The sequence below is a fragment of the Anguilla anguilla genome, chromosome 11, assembly GCF_013347855.1.
Source record: "Anguilla anguilla isolate fAngAng1 chromosome 11, fAngAng1.pri, whole genome shotgun sequence".
In the NCBI taxonomy this organism is placed as follows: domain Eukaryota; kingdom Metazoa; phylum Chordata; class Actinopteri; order Anguilliformes; family Anguillidae; genus Anguilla; species Anguilla anguilla.
The window spans coordinates 35873786-35894337 of NC_049211.1; the positions used below are offsets into that span (position 1 = coordinate 35873786).

General features: G+C 47.1%; 1 protein-coding gene across 6 annotated transcripts in view; it reads right to left on the bottom strand.

The window, feature by feature from the left end:
- The window catches only part of fmnl3 (formin-like 3), a 49377-nt gene extending 30362 nt beyond the window's left edge, over positions 1-19015 (bottom strand). For all 6 annotated transcript variants that reach the window (XM_035382465.1, XM_035382464.1, XM_035382461.1 and 3 more), the window contains exon 1: positions 18453-19015. In XM_035382465.1, coding sequence (XP_035238356.1) covers positions 18453-18566 — 114 coding nt within the window. In that variant the 5' untranslated portion in view covers positions 18567-19015. The remainder of the gene's footprint in view (positions 1-18452) is intronic.
- Between the last annotated feature and the right edge of the window lie 1537 nt (positions 19016-20552).

The following is a 20552-nucleotide window of genomic DNA, read 5'->3' on the forward strand; positions in this document are numbered from 1 at the left end:
GAGAGAGAGAGAGAGTGTGAGACTAGATGTGCTCACTGTTAGACAGTAGGGGAGGAGACACAGGCGCACTTCCTCCTTATCTGCACAAAAAACTCAAAAGTACGAAAAGCACATCACCACAGATTTTCTATAAAGAACTTAAATTCCTTACCAAAGGATGAAAGGCGGACCTACAGCCCCAACTGCGGCAAAATATATTTAAGCTTGCCAGAACCTGAGGGACACTGAGATACCATCCACTCCTAACATCCACAGGGGATTCATCTTTCATACTTGTGTTGATTAATACAGTAATTACCGTTTTGAGGATGCTAACTAGCGCTATTATTTTACAGTGTATATGTACTGTAATTGATTACCGTTTGCTTTGGTAATATTTACATACGTGCTTCCTGCCGATAAAGCAACATGAATTTGAATTTGACAGTATGAAAAAAAAAGAGAGACAGTGAGAAAAAAAGAGAATGACAGAGAGAGAGGAAGAGACAGAGAGAGAGAGAGAGAGAGACTTAAGTAAACATTGTTCCCGAAAGTCCAGTTCCATCCCTGCTGCACTCGCGGTTAAGAGCTCTTGGGCCCTTAACCCCACGGGCCTCACTTCCTGTCGTGAGATACAATCTTTTCTGCCTCCACTGACCGACAAATCAAATCACAGCACGGATCGTTCCGTAAATCTGTCGGAGTGGGGAGGGCCAGGGGAGTCTCTCGTCAGCTTGCCACAGAATGAGTGACACAGGAGTCAAGATTTCAGCAAGTTAAAAGAAACCACACATTAAAAACACACACACATTTTTTTTAAACAATATAATTTAAGGCCACCTAAGACCACAATGAGGCTTCTTCAGTCTGCTATGAGCATCAAAATGGTAAATCATAGTGGGTTTGAGTGATGGGTTCCAAACACGCTGAGTCACACCAGCATGTTACCTCTAGGAAAGGGCTAGGCAAGACAGGGAGAGAGAGAGGGAGCGAGGGAGAGAAAAAGAGCGAGGGAGAGAGAGAAAGAGTGAGGGAGAGAGAGAAAATGTGAGTGAGAGAGAGAAAGAGTGAGGGAGAGAGAGAAGGAGCGAGGGAGAGAGAGAAGAAGAAAGGGAGAGAGAGAAAGAGCAAAGGAGAGAGAGAGGGAGTGAGGGAGAGAGAGAAGGAGCAAGGGAGAGGGAATGGGAGCGAAGGAGAGAGAGAAGGAGCGAGGGAGAGAGAGACAGAAACTCCCTTCCGTTCTCACACCCAAAAGAGTTGGGGACCTGATCACCATCCTTCTGGAAACAAAGTCACAGTCTGAAGAGATGTACCACAAGCCACCCAAACACACACACGCACACACAGGAATTTCTGAGTCACTAAAACAAAACTTCCCAGAAGAGATCATGGGAAAACTTACTATACATGATCCTACATAAACCCCATTTAGTACTGAATGAAACTTGTAAACAATAATAAAACCTTATGGCTACTGGCTGTCAAGAGCCATCACCATGACATTCTTTTTCGGCATGTGACGGTGATGTAATTCACGACACAGCTGAAGGCTGTCGGATTGGAATGCATAAATGTGATCGTTGAAGCCGGCCTTACTATATGAAGGCTTTGTGTGTCACTCTTGTGTAGACTCCTTCACATAAAGGCGGTGTTAAGGTTATCAACAGTTACGGGTAAGTTACAAAATCTCAACGCCGCTGACTGAGTCACTGGAAAATAAAAAACCCACAGCGGTACAGACTGACTGACTGGCAAGTGTGCGCCCACAAGCTGAGTGCCCTTGAAAGTACTGCTGTGTGTTTGGTTACCTGACTTCCTTAGCGACTGCTTGGCGACAGCTCCTCCAGAGGTCCACCGCTCTGGCTTAGCTTCATATGGACGCTAGCTGTGCGAATGAGCTCGGGTGCTAGGCTGCCACGAGCTAACTCACACTCGGTATTTTATTCATGTTATACACACACTTGTCTGGGAAATGCTGCTAGCCGGGTCTGGCACTGCCACTCACAGCAGCTTGAGCGGATGCACTTTGGTTCTTTCTCGTTGTAAGGTCTCTCAGAGTAAGCCTGCCTGCCAGACGAATGTACTGTAATGTACTGCTTGGCAACAATGCGCAAGCGGAATAATTGCAAACGTAGGACTTTGCTGACTGTATAAAATAAGGTGATGTGTGGAAAAACACATTACAAAATAACCACAGCAGCCAGCTGATTGCATGAACCGGCATCACCGTTGCTACGGTGGAGCAAAACCCAATTATGCTGAAAAGCGTTTAGGTATGAGTTGTGTGTGTGTGTGTGTGTGTGTGTGTGTGTGTGTGTGTGTGTGTGTATGTGTGTGTGTGTGTTTATGCATGTATGTGTGTGAATGTGCTTGCACTATATTTCTATGAAATGTGTGTTTGGTGTTTGGAATTGGGGTGGTTGTTGGTACTTGGCATTTAATAGTGCAATCATTAATTGTTTACAGTTGAAAATGAAAATATAAAATTTAATTGCCGCTTCAGAAATGAAAACAAACAGTCCTTGCCAGAAATCTCACTATCTGTCACCCGCTCCCCCCCCCCCCCCAGGACTGAAGCCAGGAACACTTACATTAGCCTTATTTTGACAGGACTCAACTTCAAATGCCACACAGCAGGAAAAAACAGAGATCAGGCATTCCAGATGTCTGGAATTGCCAAAGGAATGTGCATGTTTAGAGAGCTTAAATTTAGCCATAAACTCTCTCTTTCTTCACACTACCTCCTCAACTCTTTCCCCCTCTTCCTCTCGTCTCCCCCTCTCCTCTCTCCTTCTCAGTCATACTTCCTCTTCCATTCACTCCTTTTCTCCACCTCCCTCTGCCTGGATCGCTCTCTCTTTTAGTCTCAGGGAGATTATATCTGTCTGTTCTAGGTTTGCCAGTCTCATGGTCCAAACTCATCCTCTCTACTGCCCAGCTCAGAGGTCTCCTCTATGTTCAGAGAATCGAGGAACTTGCCCTGTCCCGCCCCCCCCCCCTACCCGACTCACTCTACCCTGCTCCTGAAGGCAGAGGTGGTCATGCTGACTATATTTAATCGCTCATTATAGGCTAAATTTAATCCCACAGTATAGGCTATATTTAATCCCACAATATAGGCTATATTTAATCCCTTAGTATAGACTATATTTAATCCCTCAGTATAAACTATATTAAATCTCTCAGTATAGGCTATATTTAATCCCTGAAACTGAACTCACTGCAGGTGTGACCTGTTGCATCTGCACATAGCACTGAAGAGAGGAGACACAGGAAAACTACAAAAATACCCTACATTCTGAAACTGCTTCACGTGTGTGTGTGTGTGTGTGTGTGTATGGCTAATCTAGCTGCCGGGACTGCCACCCCTCTGCTCCCCCCTCCCACTTCAGAGAGGAACAGTTTTGAGCAACAGGGGAAGCCCGTGATGTCAGCATGGGTGTGACAGGGCCGGGAGCCGGCTCAGCCGAATCCATTCAGCCGCCGAAAACTGAGAAGGGGAACCACAGATTTGGGCGGCCATTTACTTTCTCTCTCTCTTTTCTTTCTTTCCTCAGTTAAAAAGCAAGAGGGCGACGGCGGGAACTTGAGCTGGCATCGGCATGGGAACAGAGGGCATCGCATCACAGTTTCAGCGTCTCCACGGTCACCGTCCGGGGTGATCACGTGGGGTCCACAGTTAGATTTGTGTGTGTGTGTGTGTGTGTGTGTGTGTGGTCACAGGTATATTGGTGTGTGTGTGTGTGTGTGTATGTGATCACAGGTAGGTTGAGGGGTGTGTGTTCTCTGGTAGATTGGGGTGTGTGTGTGGTCACAGGTAGATTGGGATGTTTGTGTGTGTTTGGTCACAGGTGGTTTGGGCTGTGTGTGTGTGTGTGTGTGTGTGTGTGTGTATGTATGGTTGCAGGTAAATTGGGGTGTACATGTGTTTGGTCACAGGTAGATTGGGGTGTGAGTGTGCATTTGGGCACAGGTAGATTGGGGTGTGAGTGTGCATTTGGGCACAGGTAGATTGGGGTGTGTGTGTGTGTGTGTGTGTGTGTGTAAGTGATCACAGGTAGGTTGGACTGTGTGTTCTCTTGTAGACTGTGAGAAAGCACTGCCCTCCTTTCTCTCCTCAGACACCCAATCCTCTGGGCCTTTCAGCGTAACCTGAACACAGCAATCACAACAAAGCCAAACAGCACAATGACAGCCCACTGCCAGAGAGAGGGAGAGAGAGAGCGCACGAGGAGGAGGAAGAGAAAGCAAGAGGCGGAGGGAGCGAGAGAAAGAGGAAGCACGAGAGAGCTGGAAGGCAGAGGAGAACGAACGAGAATGGGGACTGAGAGAAATAACACGAGAAGGGAGGGAGCGAGAGAAAGAGGCGCACGAGGGCTGAGGAAGAGGTGGAGGGAGGAAGAGGAGTCGAGAGAGTAACACAGAGCGGGAGGGCAGAGGTACAGGGAGAGAGGAAAGATGTGAGAGAGGGGGAGATAGAGAAGGAGTGGAGCAGGGGATAGGAGAAGACAAAACCAACATAACCCAATTCGCCGCTTCCATACAGCGCAGAGCAGCAGCAAACACAAACGCTGCACTGATCCAGAGTCCACTCCACTCCATTACACAATACAGTCCCACTGTCACGGCCCACAATCGCGGGCTTCATCCTGACGCTGATGTCACCCGTTCCTGAGTCACAGGCAGCCTCCTCGGATGGGTCACCGGCGCTCACCCCCATCAGATTGTTTCTGTAAAACCACCTGATTTCACAGCAGCCAAACCCAAGAGTTTTTAAAAAAAGTTTTTGTTAATTTTTTTTTTTTTTTAACAATGTGCGAGTCACCGCCGGCAGTAAGCGATCACGAGATCAGGACCTCCTTGCCAGGTTTGCATAAGCGTGGCGTTTGGCGAACAGTGGAAATGAAAGTGAAACGTATGAAATTCCCCGGCACGAGGTCCAGCAGCTCTGCCAGAGCTCCACCCTACACTGCACCACGAGGCCCAGCAGCTCTGCCACAGCTTTACCCTACGCTGCACCACGAGGCCCAGCAGCTCTGTCACAGCTCTACTCCACGCTGCACCACGAGGCCCAGCAGCTCTGCCACAGCTCTACTCCACGCTGCACCACGAGGCCCAGCAGCTCTGCCACAGCTCTACTCCACGCTGCACCACGAGGCCCAGCAGCTCTGCCACAACTCTACCCCACGCTGCACCACGAGGCCCAGCAGCTCTGCCACAGCTCTATCCTACACTGCACCACGAGGCCCAGCAGCTCTGCCACGGCTCTACCCCACGCTACACCACGAGGCCCAGCAGCTCTACCACAGCTCTACTCCACGCTGCACCACGAGGCCCAGCAGCTCTGCCACGGCTCTACCCCACGCTGCACCACGAGGCCCAGCAGCTCTGCCACAGCTCTACCCCACGCTGCACCACGAGGCCCAGCAGCTCTGCCACAGCTCTACCCCACGCTGCACCACGAGGCCCAGCAGCTCTGCCACAGCTCTACTCCACGCTGCACCACGAGGCCCAGCAGCTCTACCACAGCTCTACTCCACGCTGCACCACGAGGCCCAGCAGCTCTGCCACAGCTCTACCCTACGCTGCACCACGAGGCCCAGCAGCTCTGCCACGGCCCTACGTCCCGCTGCGCCACGAGGCCCAGCAGCTCTGCCACAGCTCCACCCCATGCTGCACCACGAGGCCCAGCAGCTCTGCCACAGCTCTACTCCACGCTGCGCCACGAGGCCCAGCAGCTCTGCCACAGCTCTACTCCACGCTGCGCCACGAGGCCCAGCAGCTCTGCCACAGCTCTACTCCACGCTGCACCACGAGGCCCAGCAGATCTATGTCACGCCGTTCCCCAGGGCTGCAGTCTGCTACTCCGCAACGGTAACAGGAAATGCCTCCTTCCAGCAAAAGCACCTGCCTCCTTCCAGCAAAACTACTGAAAATGTACTGAAATAGCAAATGCTTTAAAAAATGTTATCAAAGTGTTAATGTTAAAATTAAGTTATTTCAAAGCCTCACAATATATGGGCAAAAATCCAAATTATAGCTACTTTCATAAATATTACTATACATACATAATTATACAACTATATTACTATATATATAAATACAATTAAGTAAAATAAAACACATATTTACATATCAGAGTATTGCATTTTCACAAGGGTTGCTGGCTTGATCATCATAATTTTTTCTCATAATAAAACTCATGTGGGATTCTTGTTGTCTGCTGTTAAATACAATAAAGTTTTTCTTTATAGCCTGAACTGTGATTAAAAATGAAAAAGGACAACATTAAGTTTAAATGCCAATTAATGGCAAATTGACCCTGGGCTCAAATCCCTAAATGTGTGTGACTCACAGTGGCCCAGTGCCTAAAGACAGAAGTACACACAGCCAATCACCAGAGAGCTCAGACTGGACGGACAGGCCTCTGAATGTAGCCGTTTAGCCTCTTGCTTCCCATGTTCTAAGGCCAATCAGCTTCTCACAGTACAAGGCTGACATCAACAAAAATTCACTGTACTTCTGCCGTCTGCAAATTTCACTTCGGCGTTCTCACGCGTCTACTCCGGCAGAATCCAAATGATAAGTTGCATTTTCATTTTCAAAAGACCTGTCCGTCAAAGTACAGGGGTATTACAGGGGCGTTCAAACCTTAACAAGAAGCCCCCCTAACAAACCAAAGATGGGTGTATAATTAAACAGGGGCAGCACTGTTGCCTCACAGCAAGAAGGTCCCAGGTTCAAATCCCATGTGGGATTTTCCCCCAGGACTGGAGTTAAACCAGCATACCCTGTGATCATCCAGGACTGGAGTTAAACCAGCATACCCTGTGATCATCCAGGACTGGAGTTAAACCAGCATACCCTGTGATCATCTAGGACTGGAGTTAAACCAGCATACCCTGTGATCATCCAGGACTGGAGTTAAACCAGCATACCCTGTGATCATCCAGGACTGGAGTTAAACCAGCATACCCTGTGACCATCCAGGACTGGAGTTAAACCAGCATACCCTGTGATCATCCAGGACTGGAGTTAAACCAGCACACCCTGTGACCATCCAGGACTGGAGTTAAACCAGCACACCCTGTGATCATCCAGGACTGGAGTTAAACCAGCACACCCTGTGACCATCCAGGACTGGAGTTAAACCAGCACACCCTGTGACCATCCAGGACCAGAGCTGGGGAGCTGCGATAGAGTGCTGGAGTGCTCGAGGGAGGAGGGGCCATTTGTTACATTGCTAGGCAACCCAAACTCAACCTGGCTGAACTTTAGAGGGAGGGCCATATCATTCTGTGGTCCTTCCTGTCCCGTGTGCATGTGAAGTAATCTGTGATGGGAATAATGTCTGCGAGATGCTCATTGCTGTGCTATAAGTTTTCCCGCATAACTTTAATGACAAAGGGGATTCAGTTCTATGCCCCACAGTGTACGTTGTGTGATTAGTGCAAGCAGCAGACTGGCATCCCATGTACAACAGACCTTTATTATCACTAATGCATTCCAGCAAACACAAAGTCAAAGCTCTGTGAAGGCTGCTCTTCCAGTAGGCTGCTGCTAGACATGCTGGTACAGTTGAGGTCCAAACGTTTACAATGGAGAAAACTGCGTTTGAATGTCTGTAGCCTAGGTGTACGTAAACTTTTGGCCTCAACTGTACTCAATAGGCAAATATGATTCAAAAACACCAGTTGAGAACATTACTGAACAACCTCCACTGATAAAGCATTCATATCGCTAAAGCATTCATATCGCTAAAGTTCAGTGTAAACATATTTATCCAAAGAGTGTGCATTTGTGTTTGTCTGTGTGTGCGTGTGTGTTTGTCTGTGTCTGTGCATGTGTGTTTGTCTGTGTGTGCGTGTGTTTGCCTGTGTGCATGTGTGTTTGTGCGCGCGTGTGTGTTTGTGCGTGCATGTGTTTGTGTGTGCGTGCATGTGTGTTTGTCTGTGCATGTGTGTTTGTCTGTGTGTGCGTGTGTTCGTCTGTGTGTGCGTGTGTGTTTGTCTGTGCGTGTGTTTGTCTGTGTGTGCGTGTTCGCCTGTGTGCATGTGTGTTTGTGTGTGCGTGTGTGTTTGTCTGTGTGTGCGTGTGCGTTTGTCTGTGTGTGCGTGTGTTTGTCTGTGTGTGCGTGTGTGTTCGTCTGTGTGTGTGTGTGTTGGTCTGTGTGTGCGAGTGTGTTTGTCTGTGTGTGCGTGTGTGTTTGTCTGTGTGCGTGTGTGTGCGTATGCGTTTGTCTGTGTGCGTGTGTGTTTGTCTGTGTGTGCGTGTGTGTTGGTCTGTGTGTGCGAGTGTGTTTGTCTGTGTGTGCGAGTGTGTTTGTGTGGGTGTGTTTGTCTGTGTGCGTGTGTGTGTGTCTGTGTGCGTGTCAGCATGTCATCTTCCCGCGTGGTGCATGGTCAGATCAGGGTGAGCACGGCGTATAACAGAGAGTTGCCCCGGCCGCGGTGAATCATTGGTTCCCACGCATCGCCGCTGCGCCGCGCGCTGTTTCCTCCTCGGTGGCTCCTCCGGCACAGGACGGGCACAAACAGGAAGTGACCTAAACCTGCGGCGTGGATTCCGCTGGAGCAGACGGGGGAATCGGCACCGTTTCCCCGAGAGAAGATGAGCGGGCAGGCGGGGGGTTTTTTCCTTGGCAGATGTGCACATGACTTTCAAGAAAGAGCTCAACTGAGAGATCGCAAGAATGCACTCGGTCACACGTCGGTTAGAAAGTGTGGTCATTAATCAGGGTTTTTTAGTCACATGTGGGACTAGGATAGCCCCTCTCTTAAAATAGACCATAGAAAGGAGAAGTGGAACCCCAGGATAGAGAGAATGGGGGGAGAGAGAGAAAGAATGAGAAAAGGGTGGGGAAGAGAGGGAGGGGGAAAAAAAGGTGCGTACACATTTCATTATGTACAGATGTTGGTGCCTCCCCACCACCCCATCCCGACTGACAAGGTGTCTGCATGTGTGTGTGGCTGTCTGTCTGTCTGCCTGTGTGTGTGTGTGTGTGTGTGTGTGTACACGTGTGTGTGTGACTGAGAGAGAGAGAGAGTTCTGTGCATTTGTGTGTGTCTTTAGTCATACATAGCTGGTGGCACAGAAGGTTATACAGTATACAGGCGTCAGTGTTCAGCACTCAGTATTCAGTGCTCAGTATGCAATGTTTAGTGTTCAGCACTCAGTGTGCAGTGCTCAATACTCAGAGCTCACAGTGTTCAGAATTTAGTACTCACAGTGTTCACTACTCAGTGCTCAGAAGTGTTCAGTACTCAGTGCTCACAATGTTCAGTGTTCCTCTACTAAACCCTGGAGCACAAAGGCAGCATAGGCCCCCTCTCCTTCTCTCCTTCCCTCACACACAGTCCCATTGTGCTACACAGGAAGCTACTACAGCTACAGAACCACACTACTCACACACACACACTATACACACACTACTTACACACACATGCATTATACACACACTACTCACACATTATACTCACACACTACACACATATTACACACACACTACCCACACACGTTATATGCACACACAATCCACGTACATTAAATACACACACTACTCAGACACACACACACATTATATACACACATTACTCACACACACACACATTATATACAAACACTACTCACACACCTGCTGGACTGGGTTTACTGCAGCACCACTGCACCTCAGAGTTCTGAAAGTCACCTGAGCCCATCAGGACCAGAACCGGACCTGACCTTCAGCCGGGCCTTCACGATGATCGGTTCAGGTCAGTCCGGCGTGGGCCGCACAGTTTTAAAAAGTTAGTTAAGTTAGTCTGCGTGTATTTAACTTGCATTTTTACATGCGATCACCGTCCATTGTGCCGACTGCCACTTTTCGAGCCAAATCAAATCAATACTTTCTCCAATTGTTAAAACGTATCTGTTTTAATCACCCAACAACTCCTGTTTAACTATACGGCAAATATACAGCTTTGGCGTGAATTGCTTTTGGCACACTGCACATGCAATAGAGGCAGGGGGATATCCTTTCAGTGATAAGTTTACAACAACAAAAACAAAGTAAAAAAAAAAAAAAAAAAAAAGATGTGAAAAGATGGATGTGGAACCAGAAATAAACAAGCACAAATCTGCAATAGCTGCGACCATGTGTCCACGTGTGCATGCATCCACGCACACACCTTCACACAAACACCTGACCTCTTCTTTGGCTCGTGACCAACCTTTCCACAAAATCTTGTGCCAATCTGTGAATTCATTCGGGAGTTATGCACCTTTTTGTGATAGGCCACGCCCCCTCTTGGTCAATTGGCCTTGAAAGTTACTCAGCTCTACCTTCCGGTCATGACCTGCGTCCATGCCAAATTTCAGCCTCCTGGGGTGAAAACTGTGGCCGCTACGGGGTGGGACACTTTTTGCGGACCAACCGACCGACCAACCAACCAACCGACTGACCGACAGACAGAGCTACAGAGCTGCGGTCGCAGCTAAAAAGCAAGTTAGTGATGGGAAAATGTTCCGCTCTCTCAGAAGGGAAAGGGAAAGCCAGACGTGTGGAACCCAAGCATCAAATGCTGTGTGATGAATGATGATAACAGGCCAATAACAACCATGTGAACACAACGATTAAGCAAGGACAATCAAACTACGCAACAATAAACAAGTTTAATCCTGTCGTAACGAAAAACACATCTTAATTAATACTTTACGACACCGTGGCAAACTTTTTTTGTTTTATTTAGGGCATCCTCGATAGTTTTTGACCACGGCTGTGCGTCTTTAGTCAATCCTGTGCGTTCCTGCTCTGCTCTCTCTCTCCCCCCCGTCGCACTACGCACTGCACACGGCCTGAGTCGCCTATTACATGTTGCACAACCGTTTTCCGGAAACTTCCGGCTTTTTTTTTCTTTTCCCGGGTCGGGCACGGGCTCGAGGTTCAAATCGCTCGCAGCCCAACCAAGCGCAGAGTAGTTCAGGTTCAATTTCCCCTTCGTCAGTGTGACATCAGCTGCAGTTTTCTAGATGCTGAGGTCAGCCTCGTGCTCAGAGTGGGGTCACTTCAAAATGCTGTCTGGGCAAACTGCTTATGAAATAGACCAGTTCAACCACTTCCACGCCTCAGTATCTCTCTCTCTCGCACTCTTTCTGTGCATACAGAGCGGTGAAAAAGTATTTGCCCCCTTCCAGATTTCCTGATTACTGCATGTCACACAGAATGGATCTTTAGACAAAATGTAAAACAAGGGAAACGGAGTAGACAGAAAACACATTTTGTTAAATTATTTCATTTATTTTACTTTTAAAAAGTTATCAAACACCCGTATCGCCCATGTGAATAAGTGAATGCCCCCTTAGTTACGCAATCAACCAATTAATAAATAAATATTAGCGTAATCGTTAATTGACGGGGTCCAAGCAGCATGCGGCAATTATGAATGTTAAGTTGTAAGGACCATATTGGATAAATTTTCCGTTTCTGTCCCAAAATTCCATTCCCTATGTATTCCCTAGCTTTGAGGGAAAGTTCCAAACAATTTTCATGATGATCAGCCACAGCTAAGCCCATCACCTTCCAATCAACTACTGATTGGCTGATGGCAGCCTTGTTTTCAGATATGACTTTATCATTGTACATTCAATGGCAGACTGACACAAAGACATAGCATGCAAAGATTCAATTGGACTGCTCAAAGATTTGAGGAGTTAACTACATTTATATTTATCTTTCTCTTACAGCGCCGCCTATTGGCTAAGCACCATCAATTAGCATGCTGTGCCTGGAGTTCGCGATGATCGGACAAAGCACTCACAAGTTACAGTTGTTTTACTAAAAATGGCCACACCCACAATAATTGATTGACGCGTGGCAGCCATATTGTTGGCTGTATTTGGGTTATGCAGCAAAACAATGATCCAGAACACACAAGCAAGTCCACATCTGAATGGCTGAAAAGAAAAAGTGTCTGGCTCCCCACCCCACCCCACCACCAATGCTCAAAGACACTGGTATGATTTGTTGTGCAGACAGACCCTACGGCCAAGCTGAACCTCTCACCCTTGCTAAGCCCAGACCCCAGGAGTGTAGAGAGCAAGAGCCCTGTGCTTCAAAAGAGGACAGCAACATGATCCCCACCCACCAGTTTGCACCAGAAACCCCACACCCACAAAGTCCTGCCAGTGCCCTGCAGGCCCCGCCCCAGACCACCACCAGCACACCTACCAAAACTCCACCACCCTCCCGCTGAAGAAGAGGCCAGCACACCCACCAAAACTCCACCACCCTCCCGCTGAAGAAGAGGCCAGCACACCCACCAAAACTCCAACACCCTCCCGCTGAAGAAGAGGCCAGCACACCCACCAAAACTCCAACATCCTCCAGCAGAAAGAGCAGCCAGCACACCTACCAAAACTCCAACACCCTCCAGCAGAAAGAGCAGCCAGCATACCTACCAAAACTCCAACACCCTCCTGCAGAAAGAGGCCACCAGGCCAACCAAAACTCCAACACCCTCCGGCAGAAAAGAGAGGCTAGCACACCTACCAAAACTCCAGCACACCAGGACAAGCATGGTGAGTCTATTTCTAAGCGCATACAGAGTTTTTCTACATACTTAATTAAACCTTTACATAGACACCCACACACATAAAATAGCAAGTCAGTAACCATCTAATTTCAATTTTTAAAAATCCAGGTTCACTTTCAGCAAACATCCCTACCCAGTGGAAACACACACCGCAAAGTGGCCTGGAGCTCCTGATCTTTGTGCCTTACCCAAAAGTCCTCTGTGGGTCTGTGAGCACATGCCTGCAGTGGGGGTACCAGTGCGCATGCATTTCTGCTGAACGCCTGGCATGTAGTAAAGCAGTAGCCAAGTCACAAACACAAATCTTACTGTTGGGGAAAAACCATCCCGCACCATTTCCTACAAAGCCATTTCCTCCCCGGTCACAGAAAAGGAGAGAAAAACTGGGCAGCTGTTCTCAAACATGGAAAACACAGAGTCCAGACACCGTGGAAAGAGAAACAAAGGAGAGAAGGGGTGGGATGTCTTTAGCACATGCTCCCCCTTAGAAGTAAGCGCAGCATTCTGTTAGAAAAGAAGCGTGAAGTAGCCCCATTTAACCGTGGGGTTCAGACCCTGCTAAAGTCATTACCCACTGGACACCACTGCGGACGACCACTGGTCCAACTATGACATTATAAGGTACAGTCATTCCAGAGAGAAGTCTAAAAGTGTTGGTTCTCCCACATACACACACATGCACGCACACACACTCAAATCCCGAGACAGCATCAAAAAGAGTAAAGTACATAGACAGTCCTTAGACAGATGCAAAGTAAAACACAAATACAAACACACACACGTGTATAGTATCAGTGTAGAGTTACACACCCCAGCCTCACAGTGTAGAGTTACACACCCCAGCCTCACAGTGTAGAGTAACACACACCCCAGTCACACAGTGTAGAGTAACACACCTCCAGTCTCAGTGTAGAGTAACAGTGTAGAGTTACACACCCCAGCCTCACAGTGTAGAGTAACACACCCCAGCCTCACAGTGTAGTTACACACCCTAGTCTCTCAGTGTAGAGTTACACACCCCAGCCTCACAGTGTAGAGTTACACACCCCAGCCTCACAGTGTAGAGTAACACACCCCAGCCTCACAGTGTAGAGTTACACACCCCAGTCTCACAGTGTAGAGTTACACACACCTCCAGTCAAACAGTGTAGAGTAACACACCCCAGTCTCACAGTGTCGAGTAACACATTGCAGAGAAACACATCATTTGTGGTGAGATAATCCCCATTTGTGCTGCATTATGCAACATTATGCTTTCAAATGGGGACTTTGTTTATATATGACTGCAGCCTCATAGGGTGAGTAGGACTGGACTGTGATTAAACAGGACAACAGGCCAACCATGCGGGGAATGCAGACTCCAGAAATTGTTACAATGCTCTCATTATTACTGCGGCTAGTATCGGCACGCCAAAAAAAACACATAATAAAATGGAATTGTGGACGTCTAACACAGTGTCGCGGTTGTGCTGCCATTGCAATGAGTGCAGATGGGGAGCTCTCTGCTCTCTGCGATTGCCTTCTGTGCGTTTGAAAGAACAGAACATCGCGCCCTCTAATCTCAGCCAGGGAAAATAAACACCGGGCCTAGCCTTCTCTAGCCCTACTTTTTCTCTTCCCGTGAACCTGGAGCCTCTTTGATGTCCTTTCATCTCCAGACAAAAAGGGGGCAGCACTGAACAAGAGAGATATCTGAGAGCAGACCCAAAATGGCAGCTCCGCCCCCCCAGCTTTTCCACTTTCCCACGGGACCACACAAAGTAAAGGAAGTCAGCGCTGCTAGCTGATGAAAGAAGCGGCAGAAAACTCCGGGGAGGGGAGAGAAAGTCATACCCCAAAACTTGCACGATTACTTGAAGACCATGATGCCAATAATGCTGCTACAGTGTTCACGATAATACCCTCATTCGTTTAATTTAGGTCTTCATTCCTAGTTATTTCTTTGCATGAGGTATTTTCCAACCATAGACATTTCCTAACTTAAGCAAATGCAACAGAGTAGAGTGTCTGCAATGTCAAACTCTCCTGGCCAAAGCAAGAATATGATTGGCTTCCACAGTAAGGTAACAATAACGGTGACCAAAGTAGTAGCTAGGACCATCAGCGCAGCTAAATACATGGGATAATTATCATTACACCCCCCCCCATTTCTTGTTATTGTATAAACACATCTTATGAACGCACTGTGATTGAAATCCCTCCCCTAACAGTGTAAGACTGCGTAAGTTTAATCAGAGATGTCCTAAACCAGTCTTGCCTTTGAATCTGAGTTCTAACAGTTCTAAGAATGATTTCTACGTATCACAGGTTACGTTTCACTAAAACTGACAAAGAGCTGAGAAAAATGGATCGCAAGACTCCTTCCATTTGATGCCATGCTGTGTAAACCTACGGTAATGAGGGGTCTGGCCATTGGTCCTCCTGTATTTAAAGCATGGTGGTTTTGAGCAAGTGACCAGGAGGCCGCAGACAGAACACAGGTGCCGGTCAAAAGTGGGCCGGAGTCCAGCAAAGAACTCGCAGCGCTGGCCACGTCTCCACTGCAGCTTGAGGGAGGGCGGGGGGGGGGGGCGTGGTAGGACACAGAGGAGGCACGGACCATGCCGGTGTGAGCGGGATTACCCTCCACGTGCTGGGATTCCACACCGAGGGTGACGGGGAATCGGGGGGAGGGAACCGAGCCTACAACCAGAAGGGTTGCGAGTTCGCATCCCATCACCGCTGTGGCCGTGAGGTAATGGGGCACTTCTTTCTCTCCCCGATTTGGGAGCGCTAATGACTGTGTCCGGTGTCCGTGTCAGACCGACCCGTGCATGAAGCCTGGCAGCTGGAGTGTGCGGACGACTGATTCGCTCAGCGTGCGAGATGGACAACTTTACTCGCTCAGAAATAAAGGCACAGTGGAGGTACTTTTTAATGGAAATTTGCCGAATGTACCCTGAAAGTACAACATAGCCTCCTATCTGAGTGCGAATAAGTACCTTTTACAAGCAAAAATTGCACAAATGAATTATGTATTGCTGGCAAGGAGTACAGTTTTATGAAACCAATATGGTACCACCCCAGTGACAAGCATTTGAACCTTTATTGGCAGTTTCTATATTGTTTCTGAGACTGTACACCAGTGGTCTCCAACCCTGGACCTGCAGATCTACAGGGTCTACTGGTTTTCATAGTGACTCTGCACTTCATGAATCAGTTAGAGCAGTTGATTACACAGCTAACTCAACTCACCTGGTGTCTTGGGTCTCAATTGGGTTCTGATTTTAAGGTGAAAACAAAAACCAGCAGACCCTGCTGTAGCTCTCCAGGACCAGGGTTGGAGACCACTCCTGTACACACTACATTCCACGCAGTATGACAGGAGAGCTGGCGGTAATTTGGTGAGGGTGGTCTTCCACTCTACCCCTGCAGGACAAACCCTGTTTTCTGCCAAAGGACTCCAGGTCCCATCACTCCATGCCAGGGCCAAGACTTGAACATGCAACTGTAGGCCCCAACCAGCACTCGCGGTGAGAACCTTCCACCAAACATGTCACATAGGAGCAAATGCTATAGCTAAATCCCTTCCAGTAGTCAGGAGTATAACCAGGCAGTACTGCGTGCAACATGGGAACATCTGTTCGTTAGATGTCCTGTACGAGGCCATTTGATGAAAACTTCAGGTGTGCAACGTAAGTGTGCTAAAACTGCAAATATACATCTTCACGCACTTTGAACAGTCAGCATTCGCTGATTTATTAATCCCTGCTTATTTATTTGGTACAACTCACGCAGGAACGAGCAAATTCCAGCTTAGCTATGAAAATACTGCGTAGCTACGACATAAAAATGACCAAGGCAAAAAGGCTGACGGTCACCCTGTGGCAAAGCGGGGACGTGTGGCTGCAGTGCCAGAACGCTCCGCTTCACAGTGTCCCAGAACCCCCCTCTGTCTTGGGAGTTAAACAAAGACAAAGGAGGTAAGATGGGGGGGGGGGGGTGGCTGTTTCCTGCCATTCAGCCAGCGTGACAGGGAAAAGGAGCAGAGGGTTTCTCCTTCTTCTGAGGCGGAAAGACTGTGTGCATCAGCAGACAACCCCCCCCCCCCCCCCCCGCCTCCCTCCCAACCCCCCCTCCCCCAAGCAACCTGCATCTTCAAAACCATCAACAACATGACCCGCCATCACCAAGGCTTCTACCACCGTTTTGGCTAGTCTTCCCTTAAAGCTCCCCTTCAGATTACTTTTTTTTGGTGGGGTGGGGAGGGTGCTAGACAATGATAGGCAATGACTCCTTTGTTAAAAAAAGTGATACATCAAATCAAAATTTGATTAAGTTCATTTTGGCTGTCTGTCTGATCAATCATCTGTTGTGTTCTCCTCAGAATCTTTCATCGCCACATCAGTGGGAGCCAGAACTTTTTCACACGGGCCACTCCCAAGGGCGCTTGTGCTCCAAATTAGAGCAAGGGAGTTTATGCAAGCAAAAATACTCTAAACAAACTCCCTTTGAATTACACTTTTGAAGGACTGGAGGACACTATCAAAATGAAGGTGTCCAATCAATAAAGTTTTTGAAAGTCAAGCTGCTGCGTTACTCTTCCCTGCTGAGAGACCTGGCAATCCCAAAACTTCAGAGCAATTCCAGCGCTCCCCTTCTCTGTAGCCTACGTCTTTGCGCATCGATTGCTGCCAAACCCTGAGAAACAATTCGCCCATATGCGCTTCAACTGCTTTCAGCGAGGACGTGAGCCCCCCTGGACTGCTCGATTTGACATGGACGGCCTGAATTTCCCAGCATCAGTAGCGGCGACCAAAACAAACATTTTGTCCCGTGAAGTGTGGTGTTTTATGTTAATCGTGGGTGTGGACAGGGCTATTGTTTTGCACATCCCACTAAAAGACCTGTCAACTAGCTCGGTCAAAGGACGATTTGGCGTACATGGCGACGCCGAAGCGGGGGAAGTTCTCAAAGCGTTCTCCGGGGTGTAGGAGTTTTAGGGGAATTCAGAAAATGTTATTTTTGTTATTTATTTTTAGCCAGTCATAAATGGAATTTTTGGCCACGAAATGATTAATGCCGTTCTGGTAAAAAATCACTAAAATGCGCTGTGTGTACATGTGTTACATGGAACGAGATAAACCGCTTTTAAAGCGCTTTGAAAATAAGACAGCTGCAATACAATCCCTTCCCCGTCCGCAACGCACAGACTGCAGAAAATTAGCTAAAGCCTCCGGCTGACTTTTGGAAACAAAAGAACCGCAGGGGAGGAGGGGAACGCGAATGGTTTGGGGGTGGGCCGGGTCGGCTAATTTACAATATCAGCAACTCATTACGGGGAAAGAAATGAAAAGTGGAAAAAGTTCGTTTCTGGACATTAAACAAGACCATACACCACAAACAAAACGGTTTAAGTTGTAAATAACAGTAAGCAACTGGTTACATTAGCAAGCACAACTGAGATACCACAGATATTTTATAATCTAATTTGCTCGTTATTCAGCCACGCACATCCAATAGTCTATATTTGATTAAGTTCCGCACTCTTTCACAATGTTACAGTTCTTCGCGTAAACGTGTTTACAGGTAAAACCTGCTGTTTTAACAATATTCGAATTACGTGTGATTCAGTTATGATTACACAAAAGATGGTCGTGGATAAACGTGACAGAACTGCAACCGTTAGCCACCATCAATATTTCAGAAAGGTAAGCTAATTTCAACCAGAATTGGTGGTTCAGATTTTCTTAAAGCAAATTAGACAAAAGATGAGAAATTTAACTATACCATTCGTCAATTTACTCGTCTGCAAAACATACAATCATGAACTCATCATCGAGCTTTGCCACAACTCCCCATCCCATAAACTACTGGCTCAACAAAACGCTGACAAACGCAGAATAACAATCTTTTTACACTTACCAAAACTATTGCAAATCTCTCTTCCAGTTCAATGGGGTCTGGCATGGGGACCTTTAATGGCATTATATGAGTCTTCATTTCTGATTGTCCGTCCACACTCTCAATATTCCCCATGGTTAAGAAAAAACAATATGTATCCTTTGAAAAGAAAGTCCTTTCCTTCGTCTCAGATGCCTACGTTTCCTCCGAACAAATGTGTAATTTACCCAAGTAATCACCAGTAAATGCAATTCCGATTCAGCGAATGGGTATTTCCTTTCCGTCCGGACTTCGCATTCCTGGATCAGTCAGAAATCGTTAACGTTAGCCACATCAGTCCCATATTGCATCAATATAGTAAACCTTTGTTACTACATACGCTACGCGTAGCCTATTTGTATTTCAAACGTAAGAATACGCGTTTAGTAGGTTTTTATTCTTGAGTAACTTCTCCGGGCCCCTACATCTCGCGCTGAAAATCCTCGGTCCGATGAAATCATTTTAACCGACCGCACAGCTACTTTCTGAACTTTGCTGGCTTCTTCGCTTTTCCATTCATTACTGTTGTGTGAGTCCTGATTAAGCTCTCGATTTCGCTGCCACTCAACAGGCGAAACATACCGCCCTCCACCCGACAATGCCCCTTCTTCGTTGGTGCGATGCTCTGTCAATCACGGACCCGACCCCTCCTTTTGTTTCTGTTGGCAATTTGAGGTGGATTGCTGGGTAAAAGTTGATATATTTGCGCCACTCACTGGTCAAATTTGTAAATCCCACTGCAACAGTTACAGCCCACGAACATAAGAAAAACCACCACAGTAAATAGCATGATTCAGCATTGGATTAAATTCTGCGGAGCCAATCAAGGCACCAAAGGTGAAAAAAACGTAAGTAGGCCTACATCATCCATCTTGGGTTATCTCAACATCCACAGACAAGCGAGTGTATACAATATCATTATATTACAAACAATACGTTAACTTAAAAAAATAAGAATACATACAATACGATCAAATATATCAATAAATTACAATTAAATGAAATAAGCTCCTGTCACCCAACACGTTAATGTGATGTAGCCAACGAACAAAAAAGTGTGGTAACTGAAGGATCTCAACCAAGATGCAAACCAGCATCTGAATCATTATAATCCCAATTCCCTGCAATATAACCATGCTGTGTGTGTGTGTGTGTGTGCACACAACACACACACATACACACACACACACACAACACATGCACACACACACACACACACACACAGAGTCAGCAGGAAATGGCAGGAAGCGTTGGGATCCTAGTAATGCACAGGCAGCCGGAGAGAGAGACAGAAAGCAGGAAGTTGTTGTGGGAAGAAGGCCAACTAAATCCCTTATTGCTCTGTTTGGGTATACTTATAAAGCTCCTAACTGACCAAAGAAAGACAGTTGTTTCAGTTTCTAATGGGGCTTGGTTAGGCTGCTATTTGCAATGCATTAAAATGGCAAGAAGGAAAAACACGTTTTACCAGTATGCACATTCAGAAGTCACACGGTAAACAATCAGGGAGGGGTACTTCAAAAAACAGTACTTTAAAAATTATGTATAGATGTATTTATGTGAGTGGCGTCTTTAAAAATGACCACAAAACACTTTATTCCTCTGTGTCTTCATGGGGACACACAACTTGTTTTTTAGAGGGACTTTTCAGTATGCCAGTTTTGTGTTTAACGCAATTACTCCAGGCTTAATCTGATCATTGCAGTAGCTGTACAGACCGTTGTTGGTTCAGCGCTTCTACCCATTACGAGGTTCATGAAGCTTCAGTTTCCCATCCTTGGAATGGTGCTGTAATGGTCCAATGGTGAGGTAAACCTGTAATGATGCTATCATGTTCCTGTGGTTTATAGGCCTGTAATGGAACTGTAATGATGCTGTATTAGTGCTGTGGTCTGTAGACCTGAAATGGCACTGTAATGATGCTGTATTAGTGCTGTGGTCTGTAGACCTGTAACGGCACTATAATGACGCTGTAGTAGTGCTGTGGTGGCACTGTAATACTAATTATCTTATCATTCCACCTTTCCTGATTATAATTTTGATTGCACATTGTCATGTTTATGGCTTTGGTTTGTTCACAGA